The 21,149-nt window shown below is 33.8% G+C and overlaps 1 protein-coding gene across 6 annotated transcripts in view; it reads left to right on the forward strand.

Moving 5' to 3' along the window:
• The window catches only part of KIAA1549L (KIAA1549 like), a 191,876-nt gene that overhangs the window by 159,409 nt on the left and 11,318 nt on the right, over window positions 1-21,149 (forward strand). For 4 of the 6 annotated variants that reach the window (XM_087878297.1, XM_060687669.2, XM_060687668.2 and 1 more), the window contains 4 exons: window positions 7,488-7,838; window positions 10,250-10,347; window positions 11,625-11,773; window positions 20,506-20,657. In XM_087878297.1, coding sequence (XP_087734423.1) covers window positions 7,488-7,838; window positions 10,250-10,347; window positions 11,625-11,773; window positions 20,506-20,657 — 750 coding nt within the window. The remainder of the gene's footprint in view (window positions 1-7,487; window positions 7,839-10,249; window positions 10,348-11,624; window positions 11,774-20,505; window positions 20,658-21,149) is intronic. The other 2 variants (XM_087878301.1, XM_087878307.1) reach the window with 1 other exon arrangement.

Consider the following 21,149-nt stretch of genomic DNA (forward strand, 5'->3'; position numbering starts at 1 on the left):
GCTTTATGGGGATGCTGACTTCATTTTCCAGCAGGACTTGGCACCTGCCCACACTGCCAAAAGTACCAAAACCTGGTTCAATGACCATGGGATTACTGTGCTTGATTGGCCAGCAAACTCGCCTGACCTGACCTGACCTGACCTCTCTTGGCATTGCCAAGAGAAAGATGAGAGACATGAGACCGAACAATGCAGAAGAGCTGAAGGCCACTATTGAAGCATCCTGGTCTTCCATAACACCTCAGCAGCGCCACAGGCTGATAGCATCCATGTCACACCACATTGAGGCAGTAATTGATGCAAAAGGGGCCCAAACCAAGTACTGAGTACATATGCATGCTTATACTTTTCAGAGGTCCAATATTGTTCTATGTACAATCCTTGTTTTATTGATTTCATGTAATATTCTAATTTTCTGAGATTGTGAATTTGGGGTTTTCATGAGCTGTAAGCCATAATCATCAAAATTATGACAACTCAAGGCTTGAACTATCTCGCTTTGCATGTAATGAGTCTATCTCATATATTAGTTTCACCTTTTAAGTTGCATTACTGAAATAAATGAACCTTTGCACGATATTCTAATTTTTTGAGTTTCACCTGTATATATTCTTAGTTATTAATATTAAAATTAAAAATATTAATTGTTTTGTACTAGCAGCCTACTACAAAAGTCCTAGCAAGAACTTATTGAATAATATATAACTTTATTACTGTTATCGATCAGCAATTGGCATACAATATATTAAAAATAATACTGACATTAATAATGTTATGAAAATACATGATCTCAAACTGTTAGGGTCACTCCCTAATTTACGTGAGTGGAGAGCCAATAAGTATGTGAGTAAATGTATTTTCCAAAAATTGTTATAGATATCTCCAAATAATTGGTACAAGTTGACAGCTAATTGGCACAAGTTGACAGTAACCAATTTTTTTCTTGTGGACGTTGCAGCAACACAGAATTTTACCACTCCATGCGTGGTAGCCGGGTTTGAGTCTTGGAGGAGAAAGCCTACATAAAAGTCATCTGCCTTCCCTGACAATCTCTCTAGAAAGGAGAGAATATATACTGACCTATAAACTCACAGTACAATAAAACATGTGAGATGTCTTCGACTTCTCCTTTACCACATATACATACCTGTTCTGCTATTGGTGTTCTCTTATACCTACCCTGGAGAAATGCTGAGGAGAGAATATTAAATCTGGCTCTGAAGAAAGCTATTCTTTGTTTTGGGAAGATCAGATCATTTAGATACAGTATCTTGCTGATTCCCACACACCCTGTTTGATTCTATCCCTACTGTGGAGAGGCAACCTATTTAGTTCTTCTTGGAACTCCATGTCCTTCATTCTATCAATTACTACTTGCTTTGCTTTGTCAAAGCCTAGGGACATTAAGAATACCGGTGAGAGCCCATAAGAGCCCAGTTTGTGGTCTATCGCCTGTTTCCAGTGGAAGGGATATATTGAGATATTTGTAGTGCACCTAAGAAGCTACTTCCTAAGAATCTCAGTTTGCTTACCTAGTTTCTTTTGATTAAGTTGCTAAAACTTTAGACAGCTTCCCCCAGTGTGGTGACTTAAAATGAATTGGATAATAACAGGTTTCCATGACATATGGGCTGTGGTCTGCATGTGGCCTGCCAAGTAACCTTGTGCAGCCAGCCAGCATTTTTTGAAAGCTCAAGAAATGCTAAGTATACCATTTATTTGGAAGTGAACCTTATAGCGTGTCTTGTGTATTGTGAAACATCCCCCCAAAATATAATCCCTGATGAAATTGTGGGATAAAATCCACAATTGCCCTTGCTAAATTAGACTATAATGAGAAAAAAAATTAAAACTGCCAGTTTACTGGGAGCTGGGATCTCCCTAGTGAAAAACAGACTTTCAAAAATATAAACACTGACATGGAGATTGTTGTTGAAATGAGCTTTAAAATTGCAAGAGAAATAACTGTTGATGGAAAATGTTTTACAGAAGGCAGCTTTTTAAAGCAGTGTACTGTATACAGATTGCTGTGTACAGAAGGCAATTTTTTGCTGAAAAAAGAAAGCAATATTTGTGTGCAGCATTTTATTTTATTTTTTTATTTTATTAGTCGTATTTCTATGCCGCCCACTCTCCGAGGACTCTGGGCGGCTTACACTAAAGACTGTATACTAAATAGCATATTTAGGTCCTCATTTTACCCACCTTGGAAGGATGGAAGGCTGAGTCAACCTTGAGCCGGTGAGATTTGATCCACTGATCTGCTGAACTAGCAGTCAGCTGAAGTGGCTGCAGTACTGCACTCTAACCACTGCGCCACCTCGGCTCACATTTTGTTAATATAAAAGGTGAAGTAATAAAATTTCTTGAAAATGAATTAGAAAATTTAAACAGCCCGAAAATGAAGAGTGGAACTGTAATATCTTTTTATTTTGCAATGTCACAACTCATGTAAATAATCTGAATCTTCCCAGATTCAAGGAAAAGATGAACTAATCTTTAATATGTATAATTCAATAAAAGCATTAAAATGAAATTACATCTTTTGAAGGGACAACTCAAAAAAGCAGAACTGGATCAGTTTCTTATTTGTATTCAGCATATTCCTTATCAGGCACACTGAGTTAGGAAAAAAATAAGGAGAGCATTCTAGCCTTCTGATTGAGGAATTCCATGAAACATTTGCTTTGACTGAAGAATATGCTCAGTTAAATATGATTGAAAATCCATTTTCTATAAATCCAGAAGAAAAACCCATAGATTTTCAAACAGAAATAATTGAGTTGCAAAGTTAGGTATTTATAAATCAAAATTTGAGGGAAATTTAAGGGAAACAAATGTTTAGAAAAGGAAAAATTTACTCACTAAAACTGAGAAAAACCTTTTGTATTTTTGGAAACCTATTTATATGCAAACAAACATTTTAAACAATTTAAGAATATCAACTTCGCATTTAACCCAATAAAAAAAGTATTGTTGAAAAAAAGATGCAATATATTGCATTTATTTATTCATGTTTTTTGTACTATACACATAGTATCACAGTCTTCATATTTTCTAGTAATAACCTAATTTTCTCCAGACTCTTCCTTTGTGGACTGTGATTATTTAATGTATCAGTGTGATCCTTTCTCCTGTGTGATATGGATTAAAAATTTTCCTCACATTCTATTACAGGTAGTCATTCTGGCCAAGGCATTGGAATCCTAGAGCAACACAGGCCCTGATGTTAGACAAGATGCATTACAGAGTTATAGACTAAGGTTCTTACATAATGATAGTTCAGTGTCCCAGATATTTGTTCTTTCTTATAATAGATATACAGACTTAAATGGATGCGACTATACTTTGTTATATAAATAATTTATGTGTAAGGAGCTTGATACCAACTTAAGTTGCACTATGTTTTACTTCTTCATTGAATGTGTGACCAAAATTCTTTCAGTTATATTCCTAACTATTTGATAGTTAGGAGATTTTGATTGATTTATTATGTAGCATCAAGCTGTTTTTGACTGAGTAAAGGTAAAGGTAAAGGTTTCCCTCGCACATATATGCTAGTCGTTCCCGACTCTAGGGGCTGATGCTCATCTCAGTTTCAAAGCTGAAGAGCCAGCACTGTCCAAAGACGTCTCCATGGTCATGTGGCCGGCATGACTAAATGCCAAAGGCGCATGGGGCGCTGTTAGCTTCCCACCAAAGGTGGTCCCTATTTTTCTACTTGCATTTTTTATGTGCTTTCGAACTGCTAGGTTGGCAGAAACTGGGACAAGTAACGGGAGCGCACCCCATTATGTGGCACTAGGGATTCAAACTGCTGAACTGCCGACCTTTTGATTGACAAGCTCAGCATCTTAGCCATTGAGCCACTGCGTCCCTGACTTGTAGTGACCATCTAAATAGATTTTCTCCATGATGATCTAGTCCTTACCTGGTTTTTCAGACAAAGTCTTCTAATGGAGCACTCATTTTCACTGTAATTGAGTCCATCCACCTTGCTGCTGGCTATCCTCTTCTTTTCTTTCCTTCCACCTTTCCCAGCACTGCGACATTTTCTAGAGAGCACAATATGTCCAAAGGAGGATAATTTGAATTTGGTCATTTGTGCCTTGAGTGAAAATTCTGAGTTCATTTGTTTGATAATCCATTGGTTTATTTTCTTGGCTGTTCATAGTATTCTCAGAGATCTTCTCCAACACCAAAGCTCAAAGGAGTCATGATCTTCCTATCCTTCTTCTTTAGAGGATTGTTTGAATCAGGGTTTATTTGAACACTGGATCGTGAAATCGATATGTTGAAAAATAATACAATATTAAAATCTCATCAAACAATCATGAGACCTGATAGATACAGTGAATGCATCATGTTTACTTTTTAATAGCGTAAGTGTTGAAAAATATAACTCATGCAAACAAAAACTCATTTGCCATATTCCATAATTTTTAAAAGTTGGAAGGGTCTTGAGAGAAAACAAGGTTAAGAAACACTGATCGAAATCATGGAGAAGTTTGAGGGAAAGACAGGAGAAAATGGGAGCAAATAATTCAACATCAGAATTTTAATATATTACAGTATTTAATGTCTTTTGTCACAAACTTTGATAAGTAAACTGGTATGAAACTATTAAAGATATATTTTATCAATGAGACCAAAATGTAAAGCCCTATCAGCTATAGTATTCAAAATTGCTATGACATAGTCCTCTGCAATAGTAAAATATCTTTCTTTCTTTGCATTGCCTTTTGTGTTTAAATATACAATGAAATTCCATTTTAATTCATTAATTGGAATACTGTTTATTAAATAAGGAAGCATATCATCACAGTGATTTATGTTATTTTCATGATAACATTATTATTAAAATAATGCAAAATATTACAGTTGAGTAATGATGTCATTATGTAAAAGCCATAAATTGGCACAATAGATATGATTGATATTACGCAAATGATGTAAATTACCAGGGAAATTTGCTCCATCACATGCATGGTCCATTTCATGCAAGGACCATTTATTAAGATCCAGTAAATCAAATGTCACCGTAGTATAAACACTGCTACCATGATCTAATGGAGATAAAAGTAATTAAGCATTTTGTTTACTATAGAAGGACATCTAGGAATTTTTCTCTCTCTCCAGTTTCTAAGGCGATTTGGAATTATGTCATAATTAGATCATAGATGTATTTGAAACTATGCCAAGAAGTCAAGCCATGGATCTATTTAGTTGTTACCAGCTTTCATCAGCCATTTTCTTCAATGAGGGCTGATTTATATTTGGTTTTTGCCTTTTACATTGTTACATTGATCACATTTCTCTGATTTCCAGAACCCAAATATATAAAAAATAATAATAGCAGTGCTTATGAGGTAATAAATAATCTTGCTGCCTGTTGAAGTATAGTGATTCTTTGCTATATTTGTCAGGATTCAGAAAACTGAAACATCAACTGTGAAAGGATTGTCTGTGTTTTCACATTATGTGTCACAGTACATAAATCATAATATGAAATGCATTTAGGTTTATAGTGTGCTATGCTTCGTTGTGCTTCATTGCAGCAGCAACGTAAAGGAACAATCTATGGTATGAGATAAAGCTGGATTTGCTGTAGTTATTCATATATAGAATTTCCCTGACTGCAGTATTCCCTTGTGCATGTTTCCTTTGCAATTGGATCATCCTGTATTTGTGTTACATTATTGTTATAAAGGCAAATTTAAATATTATGGACACTGGTTTGTACATGCTTCATTTCTGTTATGTTTAATTCATCTTTCTGTATATCTCTAATTTCTTTTTACTATAGGATAGGATATAATGATTGTGGTACAGAACTAATTCAGAACTAGTGACTAGAGCACAATTATCAAATCATTTTCATCATTGGAAGGACACAAATCCATAACTCATTGGTCCCAACCAATTATTAAAAAGTCATTACAAGTACAAATCAATTAAGTACTAGATGCGGTTTGATCAGTTTAACACAAATCAAATAAATATGTCTTCCATCAGCAACAACATGGAAGCAAACTCTTTTCTTTGCCTCTGTGGGATTTTGAGGCATTTTATGGCTCCAGTAAGCCTATTTGCTTCTTATGTTGTTCTATTTATGCCTGCAAAGAGGATCCTACGAAGTAGTCAATGCCACCTATTTATTTAATGAATCTCTTGTCCTTTAACAAGTGTAGTTTAATTTTTAACTTTTCTAGAATTACTACTTTGATCTGGTGGGAAGCCTCATTATCTTTAGTGATTTAGGGTGTAATGTGGGCGGGAGCAGGAACTCCTGTTATACACTTAAGTGTATACACCTTGCTTGTAAAATACAAAGGAAAAAGTGAAACTAAATAATCTAGTGAGAGTGGGAGCAAGAGGGTTTGTGCAAGTATGTAGGAAATCAATACACTTAGGAGAAGAGAATTACAAGAAGTAAATCTAGAAGAAGGCAATGGCAAACCACTTCTGTGTTACTGCCAAGAAATTTGAATGAAACATTAAATTCCAATTGGTTTCAAGATGATGAGACTCCAAGTTGAAAACACTTGTCTAGTTATTAGATAAGAATATCAGATTTTTAAGTTATTTTATTCAGCTTTGCTGTTTATTGACTTTTATATGTTAATGTTAGTTGATTTGAACTTTCCTTTTAAAGAGAAAAATGGAATACAAACATGTAATGAAATACAATTTGTGTTGGTAGTTTAAGAGAAAGCTAATTTTAGCTGAAAGCTGAGAAAATACAAACTTTTTAAATATTTAAGTCTATTCATAACTATGAATTCATTGACAGTACTTGTGACTCTTGATGTAGAGAATATTAAGGCATAAAATAGGTATTTTTATCAGATACTTGTAACATTTGTAATCTTTATAGGATATAGATTTCTTAAGCAGCTAGAAATTCATTGAAATCAAAGCTAGATAGCTATTCTCTTTTTCTTTCAATACAAAACATTCTTAGTTATTAATATAAAATAGTTAATAACAGTCTATATTCATCTTTGCCTGATTATAATTTCTCTTAAGTATTTTCTTCTTTAAAGCAAATAGTGAATAACAATGACTGTGGCATTTATAAAAATGTAAAAGTGACTTACTAAGACTGGAGCAAAGGTAAAGATCTGTTGCCAGTGTAAGTTCTATGCTTGAATGGAAATATGCACCTGATCCAACACCGTATCTCTATCACTTCTCTAATTAAATGATTATAATGAATGGGGAGGGCAATTAAGAATTGAATAGGAAGAATGAAAGCAAGCTTGGGATCTCTTGTACTTGTTGATTTCCTTGCTTCCTTGGGATGCTGTCCTAGTGTTTTTCTAACACAGGACATAGCTTTTTTCTGCTATCTGTTAAATAACAGAGCTCATAAAAGGGGTTTAAGATGATGAGTGAACATATCTGCTCATTGTACACATGTATGAACACCATCATAAAAAATGATTGCAACAATCTCCATTAAACGCTTATATTTTATCCAACAGACTGAGCCTGAAATGATAGAAGAAACAAATATTGACCGTGTCAATGAATCTCGAAATTATACCAGAGCCCATCAAGCAAAAGGCCATTCAGAGACTTCAACTCTGAGTTCTCAGCCATCTATTGATGAAGTTAGGCAACAGATGCACATGTTACTAGAGGAAGCCTTTAGTTTGGCTTCAGCAGGTCATGGAGGACAGAACAGGCAACAAGACACTTACAATTCTGCACAGAATTTGCCATATTCTGAAGTTGTGACCAGTGCTCCTGGTACCATGTCTCGGCCTAGAGGTGGAATACAGTGGGTGCCAACATATAGACCAGAAGTGTATCAGTACAGTTTACCACGACCTGTAAGTGATCAGTTACATATGATACATAAAGAGCTATTGTGAGCTTGTTTCATATGTTTTCAAGGAAAATCCGTTTGTGTTGGTTGAATATGTATCCATTTCACTGCAGAACCTTTGTATATGCCATACAGTGTTTTACATGCCTTTTAAGAACCTTGTCTTTAAAATCACATTGTATATTTCGTGTAAGGTTATGTGTGTGATCTTGGAGTTACATATTCGTGCAAGATGGATTACCAAACTAGACAATTAACCTGGTATGAGTTTAATAGCATAAATGCAGTAAACGTAAACAGTATTTTTCAAGATATAGACAATATTGGAAGTTATATGCTTCCTTTCATTGTTCTGGTTCCTCTAACTGAGACTAGAGTATCAGTAATACAATAGCACTTATATACCTCTTCACAGTGCTTTACAGCCCTCTCTAAGTGGTTTACAGAGTTAGCATATTGCCCCCAACATTCTGGGTCCTCATTTTACTGACCTCGGAAGGATGGAAGGCTGACTCAACCTTGAGCCGGTGAAACTCGAACTGCCAAACTGCTGGCAGCTTGCAGTCAGCAGAAGAAGCCTTCAATGCTGCATTTTAACCACTGAGCACCACAGCTCTATCCTAAGTTAGAGGGAGCAAGAGGGATAGACTGACAGACTCATTCACAAAATCTCTATGCAGTATTACTAGCGGCATGGAGTGGGTTCATGAATATATACTACCAGAAAAGAGCCCAGAAACAAAAAAACTTCCATGTTAAATCAACCTTATGAAGATAAGACAGGTAAAATTTATGCCTGCAGTGTCTTTGCATTCAAAGACGTGGGATACATGTTCTATTATATGTTTAATTATATTCAAGAAAATATTGCCTTATGAGTAGAATCATAAAATATTTTAATTATGTATTTGAAACAGTTACTGTCTTTCTCCTTCACTCAAAAAACAAAGAGGTCATCTTGCGATATATTTATGCCATTAATTTCCCTTATGATAATGAGAAAATAAAAGTTATTTGTTCAAATGTGTGGGATGTGGTTTGGGATGCAGATGATTAGATTTTTTTAAAAAAGAGACAAGAATATTACAAACTAGTGTTTTCTTTGTGATTTTGTATGTGTGAAGCACTTTTAAGTATCACAGTATAGCATAAATTCTAAGGCTCATTAATCCTGAATGACTAGCAACCAAGTCATAGATATGCAGTTTTAAACTAGATCTTTTCCTTCTCTGACAAAGGAAGAATGAGAAACACTTCAGTGTGTCTGTTTAAAACTAGGTTGTGAAATTGTAAAATGAACAAAGTTTTGCCAGTCAATATAAGAAAAAAACTTATTATTCATACCCTAATAGAAAATGTTGCGGTTTTATAAAAAGACATAAATGCTAAGATCTATGATAAAATATAGCACAAATATATACATATGTATGTAGAATTACACAATTTCAAGTATGTAACTAAATGGAACTCTCAGTCTGTCCAAACCAAAATAAGTCCTAGTTACCATAATGGTTTATTATTTTTCAGCAATATAAAAGCAGCATTGCTCATGCTGGTTTATTTTATTGGGTTTGTTAAATATATGAGAATCAGCAATCTTGTCAGATGACTTGAAATTAGTTTATGAGATATCAATATTGTTACCTTCTACATACCATTGATTTAATTTATTCATGTGTTATTTTCAGGTTCCAGTTATTAGGCAACATGATTTAAAACTTGCTTACTGGACATGTGTATTGAAATCAGTTCATCCTACATCCATACAACAATTTATTTCTCATATTAGTGTATGCTTGCAAGCAATGGAAAAATAAATGCTTATTGTGATCTCTTGTTTCTTCAATTAGAACAACTTGTACAAAAAGCTATTCACCAAAAAATGATATAATATGAATAAATATAAAGAATATTTATGGTATAAAATTTGACGTAAGAAAAACAGAAGTGCAAAAGAGGAATGCATACTCATTTAATCTGAGTTGCTATGAGCATTTTAAAACAAATATAATTTACTCATAATGTTTCATGGGTTTTCCCAAAGAAACTTAATTTGTGATTTAACTTTTGACAAATAAGGAGAATGAAAATGGGGGCTCCCCGAATTGAACTATAACTCATTTTTATATATGTTAAATGTTCTTATCTTGAAAAAAGATTGACTCTTGGTAAAATTATATAAGTATAACATTTTACAAAATTAATAAATGAGAACTTTTGAGCACATTGAAAGGCTTACTTTTTAATTATTTGAAGACATTTTTAATTATTAGGCTTTTGAGACCACTACCTTTGAATAGAATCTATTGTGGGATTCAATCAAACGGACTTCTTCTATAATGCAGAGAAAGACAATCTAGTGTTATTTTAATAATGGAATTTTTTTTTGAGGAAATGTCTCTGATTTCTTCCCAGGCATACAGGTTTTCTCCACTCCCTGAAATGGTGATGGGTTCTCCACCTCCTCCTGTGCCTCCCAGAACAGGACCTGTTGCTATAACTTCTCTTAGGAGGTACTACAGAAATTTCTAATTTTCTTAGTAACTAATGCTGAAGCTCAGCTACACTACTGTGAAGCTAGCTCCTTATATTTAACATATACTTTTGAAATTCAATCAAATGGTATAATTTCACGTATAATGTTATGATTACATATTTTAAAACTATATATCAATGTTTGGATACAAACTTTTTAGATATGTAAAAATATGCAAAATCTATTCTCTAGTATTGTCTGAACCATGATTTAAATCCTTGATTACAAAGGTAGAATCTCGGGGTGACTGTGCTATAAAATAATTGAATCATTAATAGAACACCCTTTTTTTTTCTGAAATAATCAAATACAGACAGCACAAGATCAGTGGATAATTTAATACTTTTGAGGGGGGTGGCAATCAAGAAAAATTTAGAACATTTTTACTATACTGTTATTTATGTAAATTGGGTAATCATAATAAATGTAGATAGGTTTAACATACTGTTAACATACTTTAAATATTTAGTGCACAATTCTCTGTTCATTTTTATTGTGGATAATGCCTTTTAAATTTTTTATTCTCAGATCAGATTAACTTAATAATGCACCTCATGCATGAGTAGCTGATTGCTGTTGTGTGATTCAGTCTTACAAATTACTTGGTCTGACAAACTGCTTTTAAAAAAAAAAGCCACTTTGGAATATACTGCAAAGCCACCACATAGTACGAATAATGTATTTTCACAGTGTACTGGTATAAGAATACAGAAGCAGCTGAGTTATCCTCATTGGCTGTCAGTGATGTCATCATAGTTGTGCAAAACTATCAATGAGCACTGGCAGCCAGGCTCATCATTCATTGTCAGATAGAACGAAAATAAGAGTAAGCTTAGCATGCATCTAGCAAATATCTAACAAAAGGTATGTCATTAACATTAATGTTTTTAACTGTTATGATTAGAATTATTTACATCAATATAGGTGTTTTCTCGTGTTTACATTGACATATCAAAATGCAGGACAGGATAAAAGATATATAAATTATTACCTAAAGCAAACTTAGTTTGAAGCAGTGGTCAGCAAAGCTGATATGATTAGCTATTAGTGAGAAATGTCAAAATGATAATATTTTCTCTATCATCTTTCACAAACTTTTAAAGAAATCCTGCTGCTCTGGATGAAGTGGTTCTGCTTTTTGATCATTTACATCAAAGTACTTAAATGTGTGGCTCCAGAATAAATGGGTTCTAGACTTTGACCAAGGTATATTTGACATTGACATGACTAATGTTTCCAATATGTATTGTACAGGTCAACTTCTGATATTGGCAGCAAGACAAGAGTATCAGAGTCCAGTGGGACTGAACAGATACAGCCACATGATCATGTCCCTTTTGTCCCAGTATCAAAAGCCCCAGTAACTGTGGCTCCATTGGATCAATCAGCTTTGAATTACTCAGGTGAAAAACGCATGCGGTACAAACAGAGACCACATCTAAGTCTGTATGGCATAGAGACAAGTGTATGAGATCTAACAAATACCCTTGTTTAAAACTGTGTTAATGGTTCTCTTGAAGGCTTGAGGAGGAGGATTGATAAAAGGATCCCCACACATACCTTCATTTATCACACGAAGTATATTTCTAACACATAGGAGAGGAATGGAGAGAAAGGACATGGTCTCGCTATTTGAAGCATCTGGAATTAGCATCTTTCTAAGACAGGACATTGGAACTGCTACTGTGTTATAGGACAGAAAACAGATGGCCATGTAACATAGTCTTTTTTTTTCTTTGCAGTGATTACTTTTGAGCTGAATGCATGTGTGTAGATTCAAAAGCCAGGCACTTTTTAGAAAAAGCTAGGGGAAATTGCTGTTCTCGGCATAGTGTATTGAAGCCAATCTGAACTGATGGTAAATGTCATGTGGCTGTTTCATAGTGCCTACAGCTTCCAAGCTCTAGGTCCTTGCAAAGTGTTTAAAAGTGAATTTGGTGATGGTATTCCAACTGGTAATCGAGAAGTTTCCGATATGGCAAATCTATTCAGATTAACTCCATTTGTCATTAATAAACTGACTATGATTATACATGCAGCCGTATTTGCCACATGGAGCTTCAGCAGATGATATTACGGTAACACATGAAACTTCCTCATGCTGCATTAAATCAGTTCACCTGTCTCCAGGTATGATTGTCAGCAGCTCTCCAAGATTTCAGACATCTTTTTTCATACTGCCTGAGATCCTTTAATTGAAGACAGTAATGACTGATCCTGAAACATGCAAAGGAAAAGTAGTTATATTATTATTTGCGAAGACTTTGGGAGGATGAGAAGATTAGTGGTTGTATTCTACCATTGACTTGTATCTCAAGACATTTCTTTGATTCAGTAGAATTATTAACCAACTGATCAAAATAATTCTTAGTTTAAAAACAGAACAAAAGATTGCAGTCTATCAGATACTTTGGATTTATACATCCTAAATGTTTGTATATGCCTGTGTTTGAATGAGTTGGGAGTATATCTTGTTTTACATTGTAAAGTTGATCTCCCACTTCATTGGTGTTTCTGATATTACATATTATTGCAGCTCATGAGTTAAGACTTTAGAGGAAAATCATTTTGATTGGTCAATAATTCAGCTAATGAAAAATGTATTATTTTCAAAGAAGAATAGTTGTGTTGCTAGTTTGTTTAATGTGCTTACTTGGATAATAAAGAGATTTAGAAGAAGCAGATTTTTTTAAAAGGGTTCTGCTACTAAATATTTATTCTTAACTTGACTGATACAGCCTGTATGATGAAAGGAAGGTAAGCCAACTAGCTGTTTAATCATGTGCAAAAGGTGTGGTGTAGATTTCTTTTTCTTCTTCTTCTAAATTGCTTTTTTCCCTATCTCAGTCTCATCGGTAGACAAGAAACAGTAAATTATTATCCCCAAAGTTTTGGAACAATTTTCTTTGAAGTGTTTCTTGAAAATTCAACTTTGTAAATTAGATAATAGCTTTTAAAATAAAAGCTTGTTCCTACTCTTCAATGACCAATTTAGATAAATAAATCTGAATGGAAAAAGTGTGTAGGGAGAACAGCTAACTTGCTTATTGATTAAACAGTATTACTTGGTACTGCAATTTTTCTTAGGATTTTCCTCCTTTACATTTTGTGGTTTAATATATACTGTGTTCAAATACCATGGGTGCTAATCCAAACACAGGCAGCGGCTGTTGTATGCGCTTTCCAAATCCTTTTGTCCTAGATCAGGGGTGTCCAACCTTAGCATGGCTGATTGGGGAATTCTGGGAGTTGAAGCTCATAAGTCTAAAAGTTGCCAGAGTTGGACATTCCTGCCTTGGCTTTTATCTGCTATTGTAACATTTGCCCTTCCCCCTTCCCAAAGGAAATAACAATACTTCTCTTCTGATGGTTTTTCTTTAGATGATATTACTAGCAGTAAATGTCAGTGGAATGAAATTGCATCTCTAGCCATTAATCTGATTTCCACAATAAAAAAATAGTCAATAATGTATTATGAAGTTTATGAAGCACTTAACTAATGGAATATACATTTCTATTCTACTGATTAGCTGTATCATTACTTTAAATTTCTTGAAGTTTTTATTAAAGAGGAGGAATTGACTTCTCTTAATTGTTAAATTTGGAAAAATCTTAAGAGCGATGACACTGGCTGAATGAACTGCTGGATGTGACAAATGTTTCCCTTTGTTTTTTAAATATGAAAACATAAAAATGAGTGCTACTATAATGTTTCCTACATATGGAATATATTTTTAAAAACCTAACTTAATAGTCTTTGTAAGATCAGCGTGTAACAATACATCAACAGTTAATAGCTTTTTCTTAAATAGATGTTCCCTAAAAAGTACAACATAAATAAAAGCAGTTTAGGCCACACTTTTAAGTGTGCTTACATGGAACCAATGGAGTATAATTATATATACAAGCATTATATACTTGTATATAGCATTATAGTTATACTAAATATAATTATACTTGGTATAATATAGTATTATATTTATACAAAGTATACTTTCATGAAAAGTAATGGAACATGCAATGTTCAATGATTGGGATAAGTTCTCTCTCTCTCTCTCTGTCTCTGCCTCTGTCTGTCTCTCTCCCTCCCTCGTTCTCTCTCTCTCTCTCTCTCTCTCTCTCTCTCTCTCTCTCTCTCTCTCTCTCTCTCTCTCTCTCTCTCTCTCTCTCTCTCTCTCTCTTTCCATCTTTAAAAACAAAGGGCTTGAAAGAAGTTTCACTATATTGCCTTAGGTTATGATCCAGTGGCGCGTTGAAGAATTTTACTTAACTTTAGGCATGTAAATAGTCTCCGTGGGGCCACTCGGCACAGTTTGCATGTTGTCAAGAGATGCTTAATGCTTGTGTGCTCTTTTACTCATAGGTCTCATTAGCTTTGAAACCTTTTTTTTCTTTATTGAAATAGTCAATCATCAGTTATAGTGCTTCTGGGCAGTCTTCTGCCATAGATAGCATGTCATAGGCTGCTTCTGAAAAATACTCCTTTAATAAACATTTCTGGAACTGATCTGTAATGGGATTGCACAAAATTGTTACAGATTATTCACCCTCTGTAGTTTCCTAGCACAGTGATTTTAACCTACATTTTAGGATATATCACTTTATCCTAACCTCTGAAATAATTTATCCATTCAGCTCCTCCTTTTATTCTTGCTACTTTATTCTCAGTTCTAATTTTTATTGCCTGAAAGCAGGGTAACTCAACCTAGAATATTCCTTTTTGAATTTCACACAATATTTTGGAAACTATGTACTAATAATTTCTTGGTTTTGTTTTGTTTTTAAAAATAAGATAGAATAATGCATATTACTTGCTTGTTTAAGTATTTAAATGTTGGTCAGTTTAGAATTTCAAGAGTGATACTTCAAAATGGATATTTTTGATGCAGAGGTATCAGTGTGTGACTCATTAGTAAAGCATTATTGCTATGATATATTTATATATTATCAATAGTGTGTTGATAATAGAACAAGTTGAGATTTTTTGGGCCCTCTTTGGAAAAGATGGAATGTAAGATACTGTCACTAAGATAGAATGCTGACATCTATAGTTTTATGGAAGAAAAAAACATTATGATGAACCAATTTCAATTAGATCTACTGAAATCAGAAAACTTAAGTTATTACTACTATGCACTATTTGACTTTAGTGAGTATATGCGCTAAATAAATTTGACTCTAGCTCCATAATTAAAGCTCAGATTTTAATCAAGAATGTGCATTAATCTTACCTCAGATTTAACTGAGATGGGTAACATTATTATTGACATGTGGACATTTGAAAAATCTTTAATTATACAGGTAGTCATCATTTAATGACCACAACTGGCACTGGCAACTCTGTTGTTAAGTGAAGTGGTCACTAACTCAAACTGTGACTGTGCTTATGACACAGTCACAAACTGTGACTTCAACTTTCTTTTGCTTTCAGGATTTGTTGTAAAGTTATTTTTTTTAATCACCACTAGGTGATAACTAGGAATGATTTAAATTAGCGAGTCGCTAAATGAGGACTACCTGAATTGAGTTTTGCCAGTTTTCTTAGGAATAAATATGTTAAAGAATTGTGTAGATATTTCAGCATTACTCCATGTTTGCAAAAATATTCTAGCTTCTTATTTTCTGGGAATAAATCAGTGTTGGTTTATAAAAACTAATGAATGAATAAGGTTAATATGCCCTAAGAATAAGGGGCTGATTTTGAGAATCCTAGAGATACTTTAATTTGCCTCTTGTTTGAATGCTGAATGCTGACATAGTCATCTCACTTTACTCTTTCAGAAAAAGCAGAACATAGAAAAGGAGATAGAGTAAGCCAAAGAAATTAATTTCATGAGATAAAAAAGAAAATGCAACTAATTCACTATAGCTCTGCATACCTTTCAATCTTTGTAAAACAATTCTTGCTTCCACCACACCCCACATAGATTCATACATTGACTTCTGTTGTTTAGGCCGATAACATCAAAATGGAGAAAATAGAATGGGCATCAGAATTTCATTTTTAATCTGTGCCAATGTATACACAGAAAAAGTGACAATAAAGGTTATCTAATCTCTTAATTGTAATTTCAATCAGTGTTAGTTTTCAACAAGATTTTTTTTTTTTTTTGCTATGAAAACTTCGCAGCTTGAGTATGGTTTAAATAAATATTGGAAGTTAACAGGGATGGAGTGGTTGGAAGATATTTGGACAATATTTCCATTTTAACCTATTCATTGTTGATGTTTCAAAACCTGGCATAAACATTTTCAATTACAAATACATCAATTTGTAATTCCAAGGCAGATCTCAGCTTCTTTCTTTAGAAAAAAAAAGGCAGAAAGAAGCACTATAGGACTGCATGTGGCTTTTAAGAAGTCATGAACCTGTGAAGTTCGGAGGAATTATTCCAATCTAGAATCCCATCACATTAGATTCCATAGAGCTTCTAACACAGATAAATGGTTTCAAGAAGGTAGATAGTTTCATTTATATCTGGAACTTGCAAGAATATATGAATACTTTCATCTGATCAGGTCATCGTATTTTCTTGAAATCACCAAAAATAACAAGAACATGCAGACTAAAATAAAGATAAGCAGTTCAACTGGCATTACTAACTACAAGAAAATATTTTGGGATTCTCTAACCATTTTGACTACCTCAGAAAAGAGAATCTGGAACAATAACAAAGTACATATTGATCTCTAATCCTACTAGGAAATGTTGAGTGAATAAATGATAATTGAGCCATATAATCTGTATTGAATAGGTAAAATATATCCTGGAATTGGCCTAGGGACTGCTTTCTCTTCAGTCATGCTTCTTACATGCTTCTATAGTGAATCTTAACTATAAGGGATTCAGAATGTTAGCATGAAATTTCCAAAGTACAAGCAACTTTCAATCAGTTGTTTGTAGGAGAATAAACCATCTATAACAACTTTACAGTTTTAAAATGCCTGCTGCTACTACTATTACTACTACCACCACCACCACAAGTATTTTAAGATTTCTGCTTGGCCACATGAGTCTGATTTAAGTGGTCTGCACAATCATGATCACAGTTCTTCCCTTTTTCAGGAGAAAAAAGTTTGAAATGTAAGTTACATATTTGTATTGATGGTGACTTTTATACGGGTTCTAATTCTGAGTGATCTTTTCATATTTACACTAGAGCAGTGGGTCCTTCCCTTGCTTCTTTTATTTGTTTAACTTGAGGATAGAAGAAATGCTTACTGCTGCTCTTCTACTCAAGATCAGAACAGTGGAGAAGACATAGAAAAGTTTCCATTCCCCCTCTTCTAACCCTCTAAACATGGATTAAAGGTTAATTCTGCTCTATTTGTGTTAGTTTGCATCCTTCTAGTTCTGGGGGATGCATATTTGTAATTGTGACTACTCAAGGGAAAATTACAATTGCTCCAGCAGGATAGCAGATCCTCACTAACCTTATCCTGGATTTAATGTTACAAGCCATCTTTGTGATTGTAAAGTGTGGTGTAAATATACAGCTGTGGTATAAATATTGGTACTGGAAATGCCTTTAAGCAGTAAAATATTTTCTAATTTCATAATTTACTTGTGTTAAATCTAATCATTCCAACTTATGGATTCAAGGGACTTTGTTTGTAATATGATGTCTCTGTTTTGTTATTATTATTATTATGACTATTATTACTACTATTATTATTACTATTGGAATGACTCTTTTTAGAATTGTTGTTGAGGCCGATAAGATTAAATACACCTTATGCTATATTCATTCAGGGGTGTATTCATCAACAGAAGAAATAATTTCCTGAAACCTTTCAAATTCAGAGTTTAAGGTCTCACGTCAGAGATCTTAAGGAGACATAACTCAAGGAACATACAGTATGGGGCTAACTTCTAATATTCTCTCCCAAATGAAGGTTGTTTGGTTGGTATATTTGGTTCCTTTTATAACTTGTAAACCCATAAGTAACATTTGCGCAAACTTGAGAAGCCCATTGTAGACAAAGAAGGCTGGAAAACTATGTTGTAAATTGAAATGGAAAAATGGAACTTTGTCTTATTAAAATACATTGTTTCTGTTTAACATTCCATGTGTGTGAAGTGTTTTGTTTTGAGATACTCAAACATATTTGTCAATAAGACACAAAAAGAGAGCAGTTTTGTTTAATAAATAGGCTCTTGCAAAGGAAATAGCAACTGATGACAATAATGTAACAATCATGGCAGGTGTTAAGTGCTGTTCGCTGGTTGAGTTATAATCCATATAAATTCCTAAGTAAACGTTAAATGGAGGTAAGAGGCACAAGGCACACAAGTTTCACTATTCAGCAGAGAATCTTATGAGAACCACATTGGCATCTATGCAAAATGCTATGAGGTACTAAAGAAAGAAGGAAAATAAAATTACAGTATTCATAAATATGATGGTGAATTTACAACTTAAAATGATAGAGTAATTCTCAAGTCCTTCACTTGATGAGTTTTCACAGGAAGGTTACAATAAATTTTACTCAAATTCTGTAATATGTAAAATTGAAATATTATTCCAAGAGAGATATTATGCATTGTAAAGATAGTTGTAGCAAAATTAGCATATGGAGACAAGTTTCAAAATTAACATTGCTCTGGAGATATTTTCCTTAGGAAGAAAACTGTAGACCTTTTTATATTTACATAAGAATAAGTTCCATTAAATTCAGTTAGTTTATATGGATAAGATTAGGCTCCAAAAGTTATATCAATAGCAACCACAAAAGATGCTAACAGTATGCCAAAGCAAAGACCAAACTACATTGGACCCAGAAAATAAAATATTAATAGCACATGCTACTAGCTGTCTCCCGAACATGGACTTATGGCAGAGATATTTTCTTTTTGGCAAAAGAAAAAAGAAAAGAAAACCAGGCTCTATAATGTTCGCATACTTAATTATTTAAAATTTTGAGTTCTAGAAAAGATGATAAGATACTTGGAACATTAAAAATCCTAACATGTGAATAATTGCTATCTTTGGTCTATAAGAGCAGTGCTTCATACCCAGACGATAACAGTGGCTTCATTTTTAAAAAAAATACTTTGCAACATTTTTGCTGAGAGCAGTAATGTGATATCAGTAATTTGAGGAGCGCATCCCAGAAGATACCAGTGACAGACTGAAAAATCTATTCATTTGTCAGCTGATGAAGAAGGTCATTCCTGTGGACAAGTAAACTCTTCATGAAGACATTAGAAAGGATCAGGAAACAGCAAGATTGTGACTAAGTGACAATATATATATATATAAAACTTACTCGGATTTTTCACTGGAATTGAAGATTTAAATAACATTAAATGCTAGGTTATTTGAACTACTTAAAGTCTGATGCACACAACGTAAGACAGTCACATCTATAATGTTATTCCCTTATTCTTTAATAATCCAACAATTTTGCTCAAAACGTGACTAAACACAAAATTCAACTCAGAAAAATTTGAAAGATTTTGCAAATATGCAAAAGCACTGTTACACACAAACATATTTCACAAATTCGAAACAGATGGTTACAGCGCTTTCCAGAAACTCTTGATCCTATTGTGATTGCTCATTGTTCCATAAGACTCTGTTGAAAATGAACTATGTTGGTGTTTCGGCTAATAATTGTACAAAAGAAGCAACACATTTAGAGAAAGACTAAAATCTATATGTTTCTCATATCACATATACATTATGTATACTCGCAAGCTTTATTTGAAACATGTCCAAAAACATCTCTTTCTACTCTGCATAAATCCAAGAATATGCATCTGCATTGTGCCACTTACTGATGGAAATAATAAATGAAAAGCTGGTACAGTAATTCATTTGGACAAAGAACAAGTACCGCTACTAGTTGCATGAATATAGTGCGGCTGTCTTCGCTGTATCACATGGAATGTCAGTGCTGATCTCTCTTTATATAGGTGCCGTCTCTTCCACAAAACGTGCCACAATAGTGGCAACTTGGCACTAGGTGCAGATGCAGCTAGTACACATGATCTACTTTTGGCAAGAAATTCTCCATCGCCACTTAAACAATGGGATCTTCTATTTGGAACATCTCAGATGTCCTTTAAAATGTTCCTCTGTGTTTATAAAATATGTTTCAATGACTAACTACCTTCCCTATTTTTTGATAGGAAATACAGTTCCAGCAGTGTTTGCCATCCCAGCAGCAAACCAACCTGGGTTCACAGGTTATTTCATCCCAGCACCACCTGCAGCATACAGAAATCAGGCTTGGATGTCTTATGCTGGAGACCCTGATATCCCAGGACAATGGGCTGACTCGGTAATTGAGCAGATTTTATTTTACTATTTGTATCTCAAGAGTAAACTGATATATATAGGTAGTTCTCAATCACAATTGAGCCCAACATTTATGTTGCTAAGTGGGACATTTGTTAAGTGAGTTTTGCCCTATTTTACGATCTTTTTTGCCAATGTTGTTAAGTGAATCGCACTGCAACTTTCATAAATGTGAGTCAGTTGTCAACTGTCAACTGAATTTTGATGATGTGACCATGGGGATGCTGCAGTGGTTGTAAATGTGAAAAATGGTCATAAGTCAATTTTTTCAGTGATGATGTAATTTTGAACAGCCACTAAATGAACTGTTGTAAGTCGAGGACTATCTGTATTCCTTTTTTAAAATTCCAATATTGCTATTATTATTTCAAAAAAATAAATAAAATAAACTTGATAGAAATACACTGAATACAACAAGAATATTGGTCAATGACTTGCAATTAAATAGCAGATTGAAGATATCATGTGGTCAACA

This window comes from Pantherophis guttatus, chromosome 1 (genome assembly GCF_059756535.1).
Source record: "Pantherophis guttatus breed Tessera chromosome 1, ASM5975653v1, whole genome shotgun sequence".
In the NCBI taxonomy this organism is placed as follows: domain Eukaryota; kingdom Metazoa; phylum Chordata; class Lepidosauria; order Squamata; family Colubridae; genus Pantherophis; species Pantherophis guttatus.